Source organism: Aspergillus oryzae, chromosome 6, assembly GCF_000184455.2.
Source record: "Aspergillus oryzae RIB40 DNA, chromosome 6".
In the NCBI taxonomy this organism is placed as follows: Eukaryota; Fungi; Ascomycota; class Eurotiomycetes; order Eurotiales; family Aspergillaceae; genus Aspergillus; species Aspergillus oryzae.
In genome coordinates, this window is record NC_036440.1 from 1,597,532 (window position 1) to 1,614,963 (window position 17,432).

Genomic DNA, 17,432 nt, shown 5'->3' on the forward strand with positions numbered 1-17,432 from the left:
TCATCCTCCTCACGTTAGTGTTGCCATCTCTGACATTCCTGCGGTTTCACCACCGCAACTATTTCCATGGGAGCAGTAGTACAAGGCAATGGTTATCGTGCAAATTAACATCCAGAGGTACTACATTCACCTTTGTTGGAATGAACATACATAGCACTTGATAATTGATTCTGGATGATTTACATTAGTTCGAGGTCCTAAAAAAGAAAAGAAATTTAAAAAAAAGATAAATCCATGGCGAAAGAGGAAAGCAAGAATATTTTAAAACACTATAGGCCTTACGTAAAAAGAAGAAGGAGATTATATAAGAATTGATGCAAAAGGTGATACCAAGGTCACTGGACCCCAGATTACCGCTTTGGGAGCAACACTGATTGCCAAGACGTGAAGACCTGAGGCTCCCAAACTCTCCGCCATCATCGCTATTCTGAGCCCGAATCGTTCGTTCCATTTTATCTCTCCTGACGGGGACTGCAGTGTTTGTTGCCAGTTATCGGCCCTCGCGCTAATTGAACTTGAACTTTGCCAATTCTTGCCCGGCCGCTTCGTGGCCTCATCCACGTAGCTTTACCATTCAACCGTCGCACGGATTCAACCCATCATTCCCTTGTTTTCGGCGTTACATCTACCTTCGGCCCACTCATATCTATAGTAACCCAGACGTTCGCTCCCGTCCTGTGTCAAATTATTATCGAGAAAAATGGATGGTTCACAGGTTCCTGCGGCCCAGCCCATGGTTACCCAGCACTCAAATCTGATCCGGACCGATCAAGTCCAAAAGCTCCCTCATCTCACCGAGCAGCAGAAGAGTCAACACACTCAGCTGGTGCGCAACTTTTGGGAGGTCCTCAATAACCGCGATCCTCAGAGCACAGAATATCAACACGCGCACTCGAGACTTACCCAGATATCTCAGAGTCTGATGAAGGGTATGCGGGCATTCCAACAGAATCGCCAGCTCCAGCAACAACAGCTCCAGGGCCAGCCTGGTCAGCCTGGTCAGCGGCCGCAGTCGGTCAACCCTCAGACTTTCAATCAGCTCCTACCCCAGATTCAACAAAAAGTCAACAGTCTGCAATTCTCTCTTCCTCCCAATATCAGCCAGGAACAAGCACAGTCATGGCTTCCGGAGGCCAGGTTACGATACGGCATTGCGTTGCAAAAGCAAGAGATCGGTAGGGCGCGTGTAGCGGAGCTACGTCAGCAGTTTAGCCAGCGCCAGGCTGCCGGGAATATGACCCAGGAGGAGCTACAGGAGTTCAAAAATCGGCAGCTTGCGGCAGAGAAGCTTTACCGAGAAGGGGGTGACTTCTTGACCAAGTTCAAAGAGCAACAAGAAAACTTCAAGGCGCAGCAACAGAGAGCAGGCGTACAGAACGTTACAGGTCAACCACAAGGTGCCACTGCCACACCAGCTCCCACTGTCCCTGCTGGTTCTGATGGTCGCCCCGCAAACACACCCGTGTCAATGCATCCTGGACAGGCCCCAACGCCTGCGCCTCATACTATCACCTCTGCGGTAAGCGCCGCACGAAACCAAGCTGGCCAGACAGCTATGTCACCGTCAGTCTCCCAACAAGGTCAAGTACCCGTTGCACAAGCGGCCCCGGTTGCCACGCCTGCCGCGCCTGCCGCACCACCAGTCGTTCCTCCCCAAGCGCAATCGCAGCCGCAGCCGCAGCCACAGCAGCATCCACAGCCGCCACCGCAAGCCCAGTCTCAGCCAGGAGCTCCTGGCTCACAGGTCACCTTCACGCAAGTGCCTAACTTGGATGGCTCTACTCCCACGCCTACTTCAGCTCAGCCAGTGAATGTGCAAGGGCCCCCACGTCCTTTGTCCCAGCAAGCTGCTATGGCTCAGGCTGCTCAAAACTATACCAATAACAATGCAAACAATAACATGGGCCAGCAACAGAACATGCCGCAGCCTGCGACCAACTCGCATGCGCACCCCCAGGGCTACATCCCCAATAGAGCCACTGATAACACGGCACGAAATATCAATATGGCCATTCCGAAAACCCTGAATGTCCCTCCTCCGGAGCCTGTCGCTATGGCACCAGCGCGGCCAACCCTGTCAGGTGGTCCCAGCCACGGCGCTATGGGTATGATGGGTCAGCCCGCGATTCAGAAACACCCTGGGTACGTCCTTGAAGGCGAGGGCCAGCGAGTCTTGAGCAAGAAAATGCTTGACATTTTGGTTCGCCAGGTTACTGGAGGAGGAGAGGGCGAGGGTCTTACGCCAGATGCTGAAGAGGTACATTGTTCCATTTACTCTTTCAACGTCCCTAGTAAACCCAGTCATCTTTTCTATGATAATCATCTAACATTCATCAGTTCATCCTCCAAATGGCGGACGACTTCGTTGACGACGTGATTACCGCCGCTTGCCGTCTCGCTAAACTACGCCCGTCATCTACCCTCGAGATCCGAGATATTCAGCTTGTTCTCGAACGTAACTACAACATGCGCATCTCTGGGTTCTCAACTGATGATCTTCGCACCGTCAAGAAGCCTCAGCCCACACAAGGCTGGACCCAGAAAATGTCCGCCATCCAAGCTGCCAAAGTGACACAAGGCAAGGCTGAATAATTCCTGCATCTACTTCGTTTCTCCTCTCTTCACTCTCGCAGTCATCGTCTCCAGAGGGATTATATGCCTACATCGATGACCCAAGTATCGAACGCCTCCTGATTTGGCTGCCCTACTTTTTTTTTGTCTTCTAAGAAATTGTCTTAACAATACCGTTCTTACATTTATTCCCCCAACTTTTCACTTCATGGTTCGGTAGTTGGCGTCACTGGGTGGCTTTTTGTTCATTTCCTGTGCTTGCCTTTATTCTATATCTTTTTTTTTTTTTTTTATCCTTTTACACTTGTTCCCCTAGTTTCTGGCTGCACTGAACTGGCATGTAGAATGGCGTTTCTTCATGGATGTTTTTCAAGTAACGAATGCTATACCCACTTTAGGAGAGTTGGATGGATCGGGGCGTGGGTTCAAAAAGATGCTCAAAATAAAAACAGAGGCATGAAGTCATTTAGTACGGTTTCAATAATCAACCGCAGGGTTCTCGTCGGAATATTTCGGCTGGGCAAAGCGCCTTATGTAGTTCTTTTCATTTCTAACTACAGGTTTGATGTTCTACAAAAGCAAACACATAGCAGAACCGGTGATCTATGATATCCTCTTTATTCTTCTTCTTTTTGAAACAAAAGCGGATTGGTATCAATTCTCTAGGAACAGCGCCTATTGTGCGTCTTCTATCAATCTAACAACAAAAAAGAACACAGACAACACACATAATTAAACCGCTCAGACCTGCTCATGCAAAAATTAAAGGCATTCGCTTCTCCCATCCATGTATACAAAAGACAGCAAAAAATAAGCGGTTAGAACAATGGCGGACAACGTTCAGCCAGTGGCATACGTTAGAAAAGCAGAGAAAAGGGAAAAATTAAACAAAAGAAAAGGGCAGAGTCGAAAGATCGACCTTTGACTTCGAACAAAGGAGAAAATGATACAATGAATATAAAAGCAGTCGAGGGGAGACTGGAGACAAAGCCAGAACCAGTCAGCATGGATCAGGCTCCAACGCTCAGAGAGGCGACTGCTGGAGTCGCTCACACAAAGAGAGACAGAATGAACACGCACGCACACACGAACAAGAAGGAAAGGATCTGGAAGAGATAAGGAGAGAGAAAGATGTAGGTAGGTAGATGTTTCAAAAATGATGGGACACATGATCAAATACCGCTTGCCATGCTGGTTAAAGAAAGTACGGTCTCAAAGATGGGACCAAGTCGATGTGAGAAAACATTGAATGGGGGAAAGGAGATGTCCTGTGAAGACAGGCACAGGGTGCCCGAGAGCGAAAGAAACTCACATCAATCGTGGTAACATGGCTAATATCACAAGAGTGGTTTCTTCCAGAGATTGAATAGGGACAGATGGAAGAGAGACTGCGTTGCGCAGGCAAAGAAGAGAGAACCCACGGCGCCAAGAATATGATAGAGGAATTTTGAGCTGCAAAAAGGGTATCATGAGAATCAACCAGAGTTCATCGCCTTGAAGTTAGGGAAAACCGTTCGCTGAAAGGGAGTGCGGATACACGTTTCAAGCGATCGCCCTTCTCTTCCCGTCGGGTCGAAGATGGTCTTGGTTAGGGAGTGGTGGGAGTTTCTTCTCTGACGCTGACGGAGCGCCGTGCCGGCTATGCTGACTCTGTCCACCAACGCTACTGGCCTCGCCAGCCTCGTCCACGATCGGTAGTGTCGAAGTTGGACCCGTTGAATTGGTGTCCGTGGGGTCCCTAACTGTGGATAACGTCCGAGGGTGCGTAAAAGATACATCCTTGGCCGCTTCTTTCTCCGCCGCCTGTATTGTCCGTTCAACAGAAGGAGTACGCTCAGCAGATGTTCTGCCCAGTTGCCGAGACTCCCGACAACGTACCGCTTCCTCTTTAGACATAGTGATGCCCTTGATGAACTTCACAAAGCGATCACCATAACCCTCGGGGGGGACTGGTGAAATCTGATTCCGGTCATGGGACAGGCCCTTGAAGAAGTGCTCCAATCGTTTCACCATGCCATACTTATCTAAAGTCAGCGTTGCATTCGTAAAAAAAAATACTGTCTGCATCAAGCATTGACTCACATGTGTCAAACAATCAATGATTCCGAGGTAATAGATCTCCTCCCCAGGCTGACCATTCTCATGAGTGGCTCGAAATCCCCCATCGTCGGAATAGAAGACATGGAATTTTCTTTCGTCGAGAATTTCTTCCGGCATTTTTGCGGTTGCTTTGTCCAGAGGCACTGGGCGTTCACGTTTTAGGGACATGCGTAGCTCACGGGCCTTGCGCTCGTTTTCCAATTTCGACGGTGTGCGCATGAGCATGTTCGGATTCGCTTCTTCTTCTCGATCACCGCCGGGTTGGAAAACTTGCAATGTCTTGTCACGAAGCTTTTCCTCATTTCCCCTCTCTAAGTCATGGATGCCCACTAATAGGGAGTAATCCATGATCTTGAGCCGCTTCAATAATTCAACATCCCGTTCAAGCTGCGCCAGGAAGAAGTCCCGCTTCGATGGCCCACACTCGAGGTGACGTTCTCTTCGGACCCAGTTCAGGTCCTTCAGAGTGGCTCGTGGGTTCTTCTCAAGGTCTTCTTCACGCAGGTCACGGCCGATCGTCGAGCCCTTCAGGTCGAAAGTCTGATGAATATCCCGATGAGGCGGGAAGAGGTTGTTCATGACCACGAAATGGATTTTGCGTCCATAGGCCATCTTAACACGATGAAGGCCATAAAACTGTGAGATTAGTGTGTTGGGATTTTGCTCGACGTGTTTATAATACTCTGGGAGGATCTTGCGTAACAGCTTGTGTTCGGAGTGATGTATGGTTTTGATGATGTATTTATAGTCTCTCGAAAAGTAAAAGAAGCTGCCACTTTTCCCAGGCGAGCCCAATTCTGAAAGAATATACTTGCTTGTGAGAGACATCAGGTAGTCGGCGGGATCAATCCGGAACTTCGTTCGCAGATGTCGGAAGACCCAAGGCGCATAGTCTTTGAATTTGAAATCGTATTTGGCAGAAGGTGTTAACTCATTGCCAGTTCTGCTCACGGATCTAGTGTAAGTGAAAGAACGAGTGAACATAGGATAGGGGGTGGGGGCACTAGAGCATACATGTCAAAAGAAAATTTATGTTTGGCCTCAAAGTCGGCAGATGTGAGTTCCCGGTCCATCTTTGCATTGATCCTCGAGACGGTAAACCGAATTCCCGTAAGCATGTTGTACGCTGTAACCCAGTTCACATGGTTTTGATCCACCTTTGTTCCCACGATAACACGGTCGTCATCGTCGTCATCCCGGCGTCTCCTCTTTGAAGCCCTCCGTTGCTTGATGGCTTCTGCCCATCTGGCTGCATCTTCATCAGGATTAGCTTCGTCCAGGAAGGTATCCGAGCGATTGGTCTTGCTGGCCCGGCGGCCAAGACTGAAAGAGGTACGGCGAACTCCTCCTGTCGGAGACAATCGTCCACTGCTATATGCCGCATCCTCGGAGTGGTCGCGACTACTTCGACGGCCGCTAGGGTTTCTTGGAACTTGTAGCGTATGGCGATGTCGAAGGCCAGTATTCGCCGGTTCTGGTTGCTCTGTGCTGGATGGGAGTGGGGGGGAAGAATACCGATGGGGGCTTTTCGGTGACGGGGATAGACGGCCAGGGTCAGGTGAGAGGCGTCCTGTGTCGTTGGGCTGTGGAGTTGACTGCCATGTCTCCGAAACATTCCCTATCGATTCCGAAGAAACCAGCCCATCGGCAGAACGTCGAACATGATCCCCATTCATCATAGGTCTTCCATTTGGCGATCGTGGGTTGAGCGATGTGCCATTAGGCTGCTGGCTGGCTATTGACGCTGTCGCTGAACCTGCTCCGGCACCTGCATCAGTAGACTTCCGCGCGAAATCCTGTTCGTGCGTCATGGAAGGCCGTCCACCATCCCGTGGGTCTCGGGCCGATACATGGCCTAGTGAGTGCATGCTTCCATCTTTCGAATGTGACAGATCCCGGTTGTATGAACTGGCGCTCGATCGGGGTCCATTCAAAGAATACACACTGCCATTCGCGAGCGGTTGGCGGTCGTTTCCGGGGGTGTCAAGGTGACTGGTGTCGCCATTGGGCCAGTTTGTCCACAGAAAAGTGTTACCCACGGGACTTTTATCGTGCGGTTTCCCTGGCGGCGAGTCAAAAGAACGAGGGTGGGTAGCCGTGGCAGTGGCCGTCTGATAAGAGCTATCATTAGAAAAGGATGGCATGGTCGCTAGGTTTCGACTCCGGCACAAAGTGGAAGCGCCGACCGATGTGTATATAAAGGAGGGGATAGAACGGTGACGTGAGACCTGCGTGGGCCTATTAAGCTCAGCAAACAGCCAGCGTGCTGGGCGGGAACCGGGGTCGACTGTCTCTCCGGCCGACGACGGGAGTGAAGATAGCGAGGAAAGGAAGGGGGATAGAAGAGTGGCAGCGACCGATCAATGGCAGGATTCGAGATGCAAGTACAAAGTCCCCGAGTCGAGCGAAGCCACCAGCCGGGAGGGCGTGGCATCAATTTAACGACGGATTGGCATGTTCATCAAACGAAAGGAAAATGGCGAATTGTATGTCGACCAGTACCGGCACAGCAAACGTATTCGAGTTCAAGACGATTAGTGAGTGCGAAAAGAGAGGTAAGCCGGACGGAAAAGTAGAAGGAAGAGCTGTTGATTAAAGGGCGAATTAGAGAAGGAGGGGAAGGAGGACGAGTAGAGAGAGTGTGTGAAAAGTAGACACAAGTCGACGTTATGGGATGATTGATGGGTTGGGGGAAACTTTGGAAGAGGAACAAGACTGACGGTATTATTCTCAAGTAGGGAAGGGGAAGAGGGAAAAAGACTTCATAATTCGGTATGGGCCGGTATTGTAACTCTGGCCTGGGCAGGACAACGGGAGAAGGAAGAAGAAAAAAAAAAAAAAAAAAAAAGGGAAAAAACCTTACAAGAGGAAAAAAGGGTGCCTGGAGAAGGGGTAGTATTACACTGTATGACTGTATGAGGTATGTACGAAGTGAGGTACCTTGTATGTACAATGTACATACCTAGACTCCGTACCTCCCGTACTTGTACCTAGTAGTAGTTACCTAGTAGCGGGTATACTCCGTAGTAAGTAAAGAGGGGTGTATAATGCAGAGGTAAGTATCCTTTTTGGCAGATAAAGAAACAGATGGTTGATGCCCCGTGGCACGCAGAGAAACTAAAGTGCTCTACCTCTTATTCTTATTTTTCAAATTTCTCTTTTACTGAACACTAAGTATAATCATAACATCGCAATGCAAAAAGGAGGCTGGTTGGTAGATACTATTACATGGAAACCTGAAGGACCCATCTGTGTCACTTATTGTGCCTGGTCAGGATGGATCTTTTGCTCCACTTTGATTAAGTAGTCAGCATTAATTACTTTTAGCAACGGGGTAGCCCTGTGTATTGTAATAGTCCATACAGATAAGTAAGGAACGGTTCCCATCCCCGGCTGTATCATGGAAGATCAGGAACGTCAGCCATGTGTTGCTTTACCATTTGATTGATTCCTCCTACTATTACTGGACAGTAACCCTTAGGTAACAATATTTGTACAAGACTAATATTGATCTGTGGGTTATGTGGATGGTATACCGGAGTATGTTTATACATCATGTCGAATCAAAACTAGAAACCAAGGATTACTCTAGTATGGAGTAGACACTATTTGCACAAAGTCCATAGGCCGATTGATCGGTTTCGGTCCCCATAAATGTACAGAGTATGTACATATTATCCGCCAAGATCAATTAGAAATTGCCCATCGCCTCATACACTGCACACTGAAACAACGGGTATCATACATCCCGAAGTACCCTGTATGTGTATGTATCGCGATGACAAGTTGACACTTCACGGAGACACTGACACGGGGCGGCAAACTGCATAAGCTATGCAGCTGTACTAGTGGCAATTCTAGTATACTGGAGTATGTATACAATCCTTGTGGAAGTAAGTATACTAAAGTCCTCATACTACAATTGCCGCTTCCAAGAAGTATTTAAAACATGGAATGAAATGTTTCGGGCAAATTATGTTTCCCTCAATTCGAAAAAGTGATTAATTTAATGACAATAATAATAAAATTAATATTTTCACACGTTAAACTCAACTTTCTTCTTCTTCTTCTTCTTCTTCTTCTTCTTCTTCTTCTTCTTCTTCTTCTTCTTCTTCTTCTTCTTCTTCTTCTTCTTCTTCTTCTTCTTTACTCGATCACTAATATCTACTCCTCCAAGAGTAACTCACATACTACTACTAGTACTACGAGGATTCTCATGGAATTACGCCATGATAGGGTTCCCAGACGCAGCCTGGTCCTCCTTATCCCACCGCGGCGGATGCTGTGCTAATGATCGACGGTGCCAACGTCACACCCAAACGATCCTGTCCTGTCCTGACGCAATGAATTCCTATGTGTATTGCCCGTCATTCTTCAGTGGTATGTTCAAGTACTCGACAGGCTCATATGCGGTGTATTGATTAAGAACTCGTATTGCACACTTGACACAATACTGGGCCTTGAGAGGTGGCAGACCCGCCTGCTCAAAGTGCTTACAAGGTTATTCTTCAAATACCTACGTAGTACGGAGTACTATTGCTCATTGGGTGGGTACTTGTCGTCTATCTGCTATTTTTGGAATTGGCTCAAGGAGCTTGGAGTCCATCTACTACTACCCTCTCAGGTGAGCACCCGCACTCGGATCACATAAAATAGAATATGCATCGTTAATGCTAGGTATGAGAGATCATTAGCTAGGAGCATTGACCCAATCGACAGTCCCCAGCCCTGCCTTGAATTAGTGAAAGCGTGAAAGCTGCCGCTCATGTCAGAGTCAATAATTTGTTTCTCGTGTAGCTGTCGGATCAACAAGAATCTTGAGTCTCCCTTACGTATCTGCACTCCAGACCACAAGCCGGGCTGAGAGACTTCTACGATTCTACACCGAGACTGAATATGGGGCCTTCCGCTGAAGAAGCATAGCTATCAACTCCATTCCACAACGTAGCTCTGTCCGCTGACGCGTGCTGCAAATAAATATCAAGCACAGAGGAAATAAAAAAAAAAAAAAAGGAAAAAAAAAGACGGACGTTTCCCATATCCACCGCAAGACGCCAACCCTACCGATAACGAAAGAATAAACCATCAACATATCCCAGGAACAGTCAGCGCATCGACATAAGATAGAGATAAGAAAAAAGAAATTACAGCCGAAGAAAGAAGGGATACAACCCAAGAAAGAGAAAGATACAGCCCCGAAGCCCTCGTGAAGTCAACCAAAACGAACACGAAATCAACTAGTCGCTCAAAAATATGTTCTGCGAGACATTGGCTTTAGGCCTTCTTGGTAGACTTCTTGGTGGCCTTTTCAGCAGGCTTGGCCGTTGTCTTGGTCACACGACCAGACTTCGTCTTGCCGATGACCTTGGGTTGGTCGACAACGGCGGGAGCCTGCTTGTATGTTAGTATACAATCCCGAGACAAGCGCAATAGGTGGCAATACGTACAGTAGTGGATGCTTTGCGAGGCTTCGCGGTGTTCGCTTTAGGTCTGCCGACACTCTTCTTGGTAGTAGTAGTAGTGCCAGTCTTCTTGGTGGTCGTCTTAGGCTTCTCGGCCTTCTCGGCCTTCTCAGCCTTCTTAGTAGTGGTGGCAGTAGCCTTCTTCGGCTTAGCGGCGGTGGTGCTCTTCTGATAATTATATTAATCGTGGTGGAATTCTAGACAGATGAGTAAACATAGATCACTTACCTTGGCAGCAGGTTTAGGAGCAGCTTCCTTCTTGGCGAGCTTCACGGGTCCAGAAGGACCTGGAGATAAGACGCGTCAGCCCACACCCCATCAAAACAAAGGATACGCGACGGTAATAGAGTAGTGGACACACGCAGCAACGTGCTAAGTTCGGTGGCCACAAGTGAAACGACTGTCGAACGCGAGCGCAATAGATTCTGACTTACCCTTGGGTTGGGTGAATTCACCCTTCTCAACACCTGCCTTAATAGCCTTGTTGAACTGGCTATCGAAAGCATTGGTAGATGCAGGTGCAATCTTGTTGTTTGCCAAAACATATTTCTTGATGGACTGGCGACTGTCATGGGGCGATCAAGTTAGCCTAATACGCGACTTGGGCGCCTTCTGCGGTTGCCACGTCGCTGACGAACCGGGCCTTGTGAGGGGAGGCGAAAACAAAACTAAACATACCTGCTACCATTGCGCTCTTTCAGCTAGAGGACGAGATGTTAGCGACCAGCTTGAGATAAAATTAAAGAGATTCCGACGTGACGTTGGGATGGTCCAGCACCGTGCAGACGTGTCACGGTCGGAGAAGTTTGGACCCAACATCCATCTCCCAAAGCGCCTCGGGAACGGCGTGATCAACTCACATTCAAGATAGCATCCTTGATCATATCTATATCAAATGAATCAGCACTCATTCGCGACAAAAACGATATTATAATCACTCCGGCGCGATGTGGTGGTGAGGAAAGATCAGTAAAGACATACCACGGTAGGAAGCATGAGTCGAGGCAGTCTTCTTGGCTGCGCCGGTGGAAGCTTTCTTGGGAGGCATCGTTAGGGTGGGTAGGTATCACTTGTAATATTAAGTTGAAGTTATAAAAGAGACCTCGGTCTACGAGACGAGATTCAAGTTCAACAGGCGTAAGGGTGGATCGTTGGTGGAAACAGAAGAAAAAGCAGTCGACGACGGAAGGGGTGGAAGGCCGCGGGGCATCCGCGCTTTATAGGGCAGCGGGTGTTGACACAAGATCACTCCCAAGCACCTACACGTCAAAGTCCCTCTGCTGTTTCTCCTCTTTTTTCCTCCCACTTTTTTTTTTCCCTTTTTCTTTGTGCATTTTCTCGGTAGATAATTGGTAGGGCCGTATTCTCGGGTGATCAATATTATGATAAGAGGTAGTCCTTTACGCTAGCTTTTGGTAATGAAGTGGATATCCCATTGCATTTCATCGATCGCACATCCTCAACTCCCTCCCACGCGCATCCTCTGCAGTCTTTCTACGCGTTCTGCTTCCACCTCTTCCCACACCACCCCCTCTCCCTCCTTGGTTTTTCTCTTTTTCCTAGATAATTCTTAGGTTATATATCCCTTGGGGATTATTTTCCAGGCATATGCTCAGCTTCCCTATATTACGTCTTTATCTAATGCCTTCGGTGGGATAAAGAAAGAAGAGAACGCTGAGGCGCGCCTCCTTCCATGTATACGTACCTAATTTCCGTATCATTTTCCCCTATCCACAGAGGGTTCTTTGCGATAATAAGGACGACAAGAGTGTATCGCAATCGTCATGACTATATTAATTAGTTCTCGAAGCTTAAAGAACCATCAATATTGTCTTCAGTTGCTCTACCTTCCGGTCTAGTTGGCTCTATATCGGGATCAGCAATTCCGGGTTGACCAAACCAATTTTGGGGATTCTACATCCATTGGGGTCGGCCATTGAAATCTGCTGTTTGATCAAGCTCATGGCCTCCTGGCAGCTTGCCGGGTGACCATAAGAGTCAAAATTATACGGAAGGTGTCGAGCTGTCTGTCCCTTGCATGTTGTCGATGGAGGGAGAATCCCCGTGGAGGCTTCCATTTGGCCGCCTCGTGCCGTTCAGGTCACGAGGGGGGATGATGTATGGATCGCCTATTTGAGTTTCTTCCTAACTTAGGAGATTCCATACTTGAAACGCTGACGGGTCGTGTGGTTATTGGTTCCTCTACTTGAAGAATATAGATCGCAACCCATGGTTGGTGCTCTGGCGATTGGCAGTGAGGCCTGATCAATGCGCTGGTCGTAGGCATGTATGAATCATGTGTTTTGCACTGTACAAGAAGCCTTTTATTCAGGCCCCGAAATACTGCGTACAGTGGACCTGTGCCTCAAATATAGTAATATTGGGGAGACTCAGTTTGTAGTCTACCTAGCTAAAACCCACTTGTGCTATGGTGGATGCATGCTCAGTGATCGTGACCATGGATTGATTCTAGTCTCTAGAATATTACTAGTAGTAAGCATGAATACCCAAGCAAACAACCCCCACTCAATATCATGATTTCTAGATCCTCCCCGACTATCTCCTGCTTGATATGTATTTCCTGTTTCCCTCTGGTACCCTGAGCAAGCCAGGTTAAACCGAACAGCCCATACCTCTAAGGATGCTCGGCTCAAACTCGGTCATCGTCATGGAGGCGGCTATTGATGGAATACCAGGCACGACACAGTTATCTCCTCTAGTTGAATTGATGTGTCTGGGTACTGAGCTTATGGGCTCTACTCTAATGCTAGGCCGTTAGTATCTATTGGTCGTGGCGTTCTAGTAGCGTTGTGATCTCCTTCATGACTCGGTAACCCTACTGTAGTGCATAGGATCCAACTACTGCCCCGCCCGCCATATATATCACTCAACTAGGAGTTCTTGAACCTGATCTCCCGGACTACAGCGGTAACAACGGCGAACCCTTGTCTCCTAGAGATAATAGCTTACTAACTGCACCATCTAGAACGAACGTTGGTCTCATTTCCCGATATAACCAAAGAAATCAACATCCGCTGTGTTGAGGTACGATGGTGTTCATCACTACAACAATGCCCAACCACACTATGAGCTGTCACAACCGGCGAAACATTTCCTTAGAAGGTATAATGATGAAGAAGGGCTATGTCTATGTGATTAAGCGTTATATTTACTACTTTCATGTTTCTCCGCAGGGGGATCACGGAATTCAAGCTGGGTTTCACTGAAAGCGTCTCTCGGCACATGGCGACCTGGCCTTACCGATCCACGATGGCAGATCCCTCGATAAAAAAAAAAGAAAAGGCATGTTCTCGAAGATGATAAGCGCTAGAGACGATCACATCTTTCTGCTCTCCTACCTGCAGAAATATCTTAGCCCTATTCATAGGATATACAAATATTATAGTCGGTGATTGCACCCATCAATGAAACGCCGCAGCTCAGAACCAAAAAAACGACAACCCAGTGAGCTTTTCACGCAACGCCAACGCCGTCTTATTTTGATTTTTTTTTTTCGACCCCCTACTTAGACGTCGCTTTGTTAAGAACATCCCCGTCGTGCAAAATATTGACTGGATCAAGGAGAGCGAATCTCTCACCCAGCACCGCGGGGTCTTGCCTTGGCCTCCTTCTTGGCTTTGGCCTCTTCCTTTTTGCGTTTCTTCTGCTCCTGAAGTTTCTCGTCGTGCTTACGCTTGAGGTTCGCCTTCTCCTCATCGGTCCGGGCCACAGGTTTGAAAAAGCCCTCTAGACGTGACTGCTGGGCAGTCTTCAAGTTCTTCTGAAGCCGAGCTGCGCCGTTGCGCACTCGATCTTCGTTAAAGCCCTTATCTTTCACTAAGAATTCCACAAGGCCTTCAATATCTGGTGCCTCCCATTTGAAATCGCAGTCTGGGTGACTAGCTTCTCTCACGTCTGGGTTGAGAAAAAGTTCTCTTGCATCCTGGTATGGCCAGTCTTCCGGAATAACGTATTTCTTTTTCGGGTCGCTCTCCATATGCTCAACAACCTTCTCGAGGCTTCCAAACTCCCGAATGAGTTTCAGGGCAGTATTAGGTCCAACTTTGGGAATTGGCTCTAAATAATCGCAGCCAAGTAAGATACAAAGATCGATAAACTGTACAGCAAACCATAAGCAAGACCAAGCGCTGCTGTAGGAATTATGAGTGGTTTTACCTGCTTTCGGTCCATATCGAGTCCTTCCAGCGCGCGGCTGAGATGGATTTCCAGGATCGGTTCTTTTCGCTGTTCGCTGAATGTAAGATGCCTCAGAAGAATGGGGGCTTCAAAGCATAACGTGTCCATATCCTCGGAAGCAGCAGCATAGACCTTTCCCGCCCGTGCAAGGACTGCGCACTGCGCCTCTGCCTCAGTGGGGGCGTCGATGTATGGGATACCCATTAACTTCAGCAGCTTCTTACACTCCGCATTGTGATCTCTCGTAACCCGTACTGTGCGCCGTGAAAACTTCTCAACATCCTCCGCTGTGCCGGTTTCCTTGGCCTCCTCATGAGCCTCAGTAGCTTCGGCTTTCCGAGCGGTACGCTTAGCTAGCTCGCCAGACTTGAGCTTTGGCGGAGCTCCATCAAAAACATAAAGAGGTTTGATTCCGTTATCGACCATTCGCAAAGTGCGGTAGAACATGCCCATCAGATGCGACGTGGTCTCACCGGTATCGCTCATGAGTTGTTGGCCCTCGGAGCGCACGGCGATGAGAAAACTGTAGATACTCATGGAGCTGTGGTATGTTAGTTTCTAGTCTTCGCTTGCTCCCCTAAAGAACGATCAAGTTACATACGCATCCTAGATTCCAGTGATAATCCGTTAGCCCAGACAGCGCCGTAGTGCACAGCTAATACAAGGAAGGACCTGACATACTATAGCAACCTTTCGGCCAAAATGGTTTTTGATATCCCCCGCTTTGATTGCATCAGGGGCATTCTCCGCGATTACCTGGTACAGGTCTGTAGAGATCAAAGTCAGTACCAAACGAGCTTACACGGTGGTAGGGCAATAGGTGGTTGGGTGAGGTTAACTTACGCTTGATACCCATGATGAGTTTCCTGCTGTTGTAATATGAAAACCGCGAGGGAAACCAGTCAGAACTACTCCCTTGGTTTAACCAAGATCACAGAAAAGGTTTCTAGAGTGATACCGCGACCAAACGCGCGCCGAGCTTCGAGAACGCGCGACGGGCGGGAATACATCATTAGACCTCTTCGGGGTTAGCTTCCGGCGACACACATTCCACGTGACTTCCCCGCTAGAAAACCCCATTCCTTTCGCCTAAGGCTCGAGGGTCCCCTCTTAGGCCTGGCCAGTGAAAAGGAACGGTTTCAGTAAGCTTAAACAGTATGGCCTAAGGCAGTGAGAGGTTAGCATTCTCTCCAGTACTAGTATCTTCTGCAGTCCCTTCCCCCTCTTCCCAACTTGAAATCCAATTCTGTGGCCGTAGACAATATCTATAAAAAGAAACGAGACCCCCACTGCAAGCTGTGACCTTAACGATGAATTTTTCTAAACCATGAAACGCAGTCGCCTTGATTTCGAAGCCAATGGCGATGCGTCGTCCGCTTCACCTCCCCGGGGTGCTCTGCCATATCCTGCGTCGGAGGCTAACTCTCGACGTGAATCAATACATGTACCCAAGATTTCGCGAAAAATACGTGCGTGCACCGAATGCAAAAGGCATAAAGTCCGTTGTGATATGAAGGCAGGGGAATCGGTCTGCTCCAGATGTCGTCGCATGGGCTTGGAATGTGTCGTCAACAAGAGCCTCCAAACTTTGCTGGACGATGAAGCGGAGTACGTGCGCTTTGTTTCGTTTCAACCTGGATTCCACCAAGCAGTCTCCTTGCTAACCCGATTGTACACACTGTATAGATGGAAGACAACGATAGAGCTTGCCATGGCAGATCTACTCAGAAAGGCACAACTACCAGAGCTCTCATACTATCAGGCCGTTGGCAAGTCAGCGGAAACACCGCATAAGAAGAGCGGTCGACGGGGGTCTACAGTTTCTACAGACGACATACATACCTCGAGGGGCGACGTCGGAAGAGATGCGACCGATGGTGGTGCTAAATCAGTGGATGGAATATCCCACCCGCCTTCCCACACCACCCAGCAACGATCGCAAATTGCTATTGACAGGGAAGAGAAACTATTGGTTACTGCTCCAATGGGCAGCTTGTATGAAGTGACCCAGCTGAGTGATATTCAAGAAAGAACCCCCGAACGGCATCATACCTCGGACCGCGACACTGACCTTATCTCGCGAGGGACTGTGGATCCACAGGAAGCGGAGGAGCTGTTCTGTTTCTTTGACCAGGTGCTCAATCGTTATTTATGGGATGGTATAGCCCTTGTGCATAAGGACCTCACCTCAGTCCGAAACTCTTCTTCAATGTTGTCTGCAGCCATTCTCGCTGTTACAGCTTTGCATATGCCGCAAAAAGAAAGACTTTTTGATACCTGCTACACCGAGTTCGCGAAATTAGCATCGGAGTCAATGCTTGATAGACACCATACCTTGGATGATTTACGCGCATTATGTATAGGCGCTTTTTGGCTTGCAGATGTCAGTTGGAAGCTATCGGGGTATGCAGTCCGTATTGCAACCGAGCGCAACCTGCACCAATCATACAGAAAGGCTACTCAAGGCTCACCTGAGCACCAAGAGCAAGCAAGATTATGGTATCTTCTCTATGTAAGTCTTCTCCATTGAACTTGTATATTGCAGGATCTAACGATAATAGACCCTGGAGCACCATTTTTCCATCGCTTATGGCCGACCGCCCATAATCCATGAGGACAAGAGTATCACCAATCATAATACATTTACTATGTCCCCCACTGTAACACAATCCGACCTGCGTTTGCACAGCCAGGTAGATTTGTTTATTATCCTTACTCGTATATACCATGCTTTTGGCCCCGACGTCGACCTTGAGGTACCTGAGAGCGAGTTTACAACGATCGACAAATTTGACGCCGATCTTGAGGAGTGGCAGTCTGCGTGGTTACCTCGCCTAGGTATAGTTATCCTTGTGTCTTCTGATTGAAATTTGCGATCTGACATGTCGAATTGAATAGCCGGGAGTCGTTATGTTGGTGCGTACCCTTATAAAGCCGTCTATCTACACTACCATTTCTCCCGCCTACAACTGAATTCTGTTGCATTGCGGACATATCATTGTTCACTGTCAGCCCGCCCTTTATCTAACGAGCGAAAAAAACGTGCAAACTTGGCCATTGAATCTGCCATTGGCACTCTATTGGTCGTTCTGGATGAGCCTG

At 48.3% G+C, this 17,432-nt stretch overlaps 4 protein-coding genes across 4 annotated transcripts; 2 read left to right on the forward strand and 2 right to left on the reverse strand.

Annotated features, from left to right (window-relative positions):
* Positions 1 to 700: 700 nt before the first annotated feature.
* On the forward strand, positions 701 to 2,592 carry AO090020000082 (putative transcription initiation factor TFIID subunit 12; the record flags this gene model as incomplete). Its single annotated transcript, XM_023238167.1, has 3 exons — positions 701 to 1,519; positions 1,862 to 2,257; positions 2,338 to 2,592. The coding sequence occupies 3 exons, from the start codon at positions 701 to 703 to the stop codon at positions 2,590 to 2,592; spliced, it is 1,470 nt and encodes a 489-aa protein (XP_023092690.1).
* Positions 2,593 to 4,113: 1,521 nt separating this feature from the next.
* Positions 4,114 to 6,539, reverse strand: AO090020000081 (1-phosphatidylinositol-4-phosphate 5-kinase; the record flags this gene model as incomplete). The annotated part of the gene is made up of 3 exons (XM_023238168.1): positions 4,114 to 4,590; positions 4,654 to 5,614; positions 5,686 to 6,539. The coding sequence occupies 3 exons, from the start codon at positions 6,537 to 6,539 to the stop codon at positions 4,114 to 4,116; spliced, it is 2,292 nt and encodes a 763-aa protein (XP_023092689.1).
* Positions 6,540 to 13,728: 7,189 nt separating this feature from the next.
* fen1 (multifunctional nuclease RAD27) lies at positions 13,729 to 14,867 on the reverse strand (the record flags this gene model as incomplete). Its single annotated transcript, XM_001824401.3, has 2 exons — positions 13,729 to 14,250; positions 14,310 to 14,867. 2 exons carry the CDS (start codon positions 14,865 to 14,867, stop codon positions 13,729 to 13,731), a joined length of 1,080 nt encoding a protein of 359 aa, XP_001824453.3.
* A 790-nt stretch (positions 14,868 to 15,657) lies between these two features.
* AO090020000076 (Zn(II)2Cys6 transcription factor domain-containing protein) lies at positions 15,658 to 16,882 on the forward strand (the record flags this gene model as incomplete). Its single annotated transcript, XM_023238169.1, has 2 exons — positions 15,658 to 16,733; positions 16,876 to 16,882. 2 exons carry the CDS (start codon positions 15,658 to 15,660, stop codon positions 16,880 to 16,882), a joined length of 1,083 nt encoding a protein of 360 aa, XP_023092688.1.
* Positions 16,883 to 17,432: the final 550 nt, after the last annotated feature.